Here is a 3,032-nt window from a genome sequence, read left to right as displayed (position 1 = left end):
CTACTCTGGGCCACAGACTATGAACAGCAAGCCAATCATAATGAAGGCTTGGACCCAGGATTTTGACTTCAATAATGAGGTGCTGAAGACAATGTCTATATGGGTAAAGTTCCCCAAGATACCTCTAAATTGTTGAGGGATTGGGGCTCTTAGCAGAATCAGCAGTGGGCTAGGACTACCATTATATGCCGATGACTGTACCACAAAGATTGAAAGAATTTTCTACGCAAGAGTCTTAATAGAGATGGATATCACAAAGGAATTACCAACTAATGTACTTGTTCAGGATCCAAATGGAAAGGAATTTGAGCATGTTGTTGAGTATGAATGGAAGCCTCAGTTCTGTAATGTATGCTTGAAGATGGGACACTCATGCCAAAAACAACCTCAACAGATTAAGCAAGCTGACCAAATTGAGAGGCAACATACGTCAAAGAATAAGTATGAGTGGCAGGCCAAAAGGCCTAACCAAAATGCAGAAAGTGTCGTATTAAAAGAATCGACAAATACTCAAACAGAAGTACTTGACCATCAAGATGGTGTGGGGACAAAAAATGGGCAAGATGATGAATGGCAAACTGTGAAAGCGAAATCAGCCGAGAAAAATACTGGAAAGGGTGATGAAGTGCACAAAGAAAATATAAACACAACAAATGGTTTCAAGGCATTGGCGGAAGTGAGCAAAACAGTAATGGAGTCTAGTGAAATTCTAGTCCAAAGAGAAGGGCAGTGTAGTAGCAGTAGTAGAAGTGTTAATAACCAACCGGACCCCTTGCTTCTTAGATGATGATCATTAGCTGGAATATAAGGGGTATGAATAAGATATACAAGCAAAAGGAGTTGAAGGAGTTTTTAAAAGAAAATAAAGTTGCATTAATTGCAATAGTAGAGCATAGAGTTCATGAAAAGAATGTTAATTCAATTATATAGAAAATAGCTCATGCATGGAGTTGGTATGGGAACTATGATGGTAATGGCCGAGGAAGAATTTGGATACTTTGGAACCCCAGAATGGTAAGTTTCAGCCCAGAAAGCTGTAATTAACAACTCATTCATGGAGAGATAAGGTTCTATGCTTGTCACTTGAGCTTTAAATTTACAGTTATTTATGGGCTGCACACAGTTAGAGATAAACAAGAATTATGGGCTGAGCTGAAGGCAATTCATAGCAGGGAGCAAGTACCTTGGGTTGCGATGGGAGACTATAATGTTGTATTAAACATCGACGACAGAATATATGGAAATCCTGTACAAGAAACTGAAGTGAAGGATTTCAGGAAGTTACTAGATGATACTGGTATGGCTGAATTGAAGACTGTGGGTCGGCAATTTATATGGACCAATAACCATATCTATAGCAGGATAGATAGGGCATTGGTAAACGTTGAGTGTCTGCTGAAATTTCCCCAGCTGGATATATAGATTATGGATCCTCATTTCTCAGACCATTCCCCTCTATGCCTGAATGTAGAAGTGAAGTCCAAAAGGAAGCCTATACCCTTTAGGTTATCAAACTATATGGCAGAACATGAAGAGTTCTTAACAGTGCTGAAGGTTGGATGGGCAAAACGTGTTCAAGGAAATCAAATGGAAAGAATCTGGGCAAAGCTGAAGGAAGTAAAGCAGGAGTTAAAGAAACTATTCCCCCATAATAAAAATAGTATTGAGAAAAAGAAAAGACATTGAAGCAACAACCAAGAAATGATGAGGAGCACCAATCAACGGGAAGGATTAATTAACAAGGAAAAAGAGCTGAAGCTAGAGCTGGAAAAGTGGTCTTTGAAAGAGGAAAGCATAATGAAACAAAAATCTAGAAACCAATGGTTGAATCTAGGGAATTCAAACACGTCCTACTTATATGCTTCAGTAGACAATAGAGTAGCACAAAACAACATCAGAAGTCTAATTACTGAGATAGGAGTGTTAGCTCAAACAGAAGAAGAGATCACTACTGAAGTCACTAACTTTTATAAAAAGTTATTGGGAAATGCAGCTAAACAATTGCCTGCAATTCACCCTAGACTCAAGAATGAAGGACCAAAGTTGAACCGGGAGCAACAACTGCAACTGATAGAACCTGTCACTGAGCAAGAAGTATCTAATGCATTGGCAGATATAAATGATCTCAAAGCCCCTGGATGTGATGGTTTAAATGTTATTTTCTACAAGAAAGCTTGGCCTGTGATTGGTAAGGAGGTAACTGAGGCTATCCTAAACTTTTTCAATACAAATCAGATGTATAAGGCAATAAATTTCACCTTAGTCACCCTCATACCCAAATTACTTAACCCATCTACTACCAAACAGTTCAGACTTATCTCTTGTTGCACAGTCATATACAAAATCATCACAAAAATCATGACCAAAAGGCTGCAGAATGTTATGAACCTGTTAATTTATAAGAGTCAGTTTACTTTTGTGCCCGGGAGAGTTATTATTGATAATATTTTGCTTAGTCATGAACTTGTGAAGGGATATAGAAGGAAAGGAATATCACCTAGGTGTATGATAAAGGTGGATATGTAAAAGGCCTATAACTCTGTGGAGTGGCATTTCTTAGAACAAGTGCTAACAAGTATAAATATTCCTGGTATTTTTATGGACTGGGTGATGCAGTGTGTGAGGAATCTGTCATGCTCTATCAATATCAATGGAATACCTAGCCCACTTTTTCCAGCAATATAAAGGCTCAGGCAAGGAGACCCCCTCTCCCCATACTTGTTTGTTCTAGCAATGGAATATCTAAATCGATTGTTGAAGACCTTGAAGTATAATCCAGATTTTAATTTTCACCCTAAATGTGATAAAATGGGAATTGTCCAACTGAGTTTTACAGATGATCTACTGTTGTTCTGTTGAGGAGATGTGGTATCTGTTCAACTGTTGAATCAATGCTTCAAAGAGTTTTCAAAGGCTTCTGGACTGGTGGCTAATAATGACAAAAGTTCCATCTATTTTGGTGGGGTGACAAATGATATACAACAGGAGATCATAGAGACCTTGAGGTTTGTGAAAGGAGTACTGCCAATAAA

General features: G+C 38.3%; 1 protein-coding gene across 1 annotated transcript; it reads left to right on the top strand.

Annotated features, from left to right (window-relative positions):
• The first annotated feature begins 244 nt into the window (after nt 1-244).
• LOC138907423 (uncharacterized) lies at nt 245-1,686 on the top strand. The gene is made up of 3 exons (XM_070198021.1): nt 245-731; nt 1,103-1,317; nt 1,423-1,686. Exons 1-3 carry the CDS (start codon nt 245-247, stop codon nt 1,684-1,686), a joined length of 966 nt encoding a protein of 321 aa, XP_070054122.1.
• Nucleotides 1,687-3,032: the final 1,346 nt, after the last annotated feature.

The sequence above is a fragment of the Nicotiana tomentosiformis genome, chromosome 3, assembly GCF_000390325.3.
Source record: "Nicotiana tomentosiformis chromosome 3, ASM39032v3, whole genome shotgun sequence".
NCBI classification, from domain to species: domain Eukaryota; kingdom Viridiplantae; phylum Streptophyta; class Magnoliopsida; order Solanales; family Solanaceae; genus Nicotiana; species Nicotiana tomentosiformis.
This window is presented reverse-complemented; position numbering and strand designations above follow the sequence as displayed.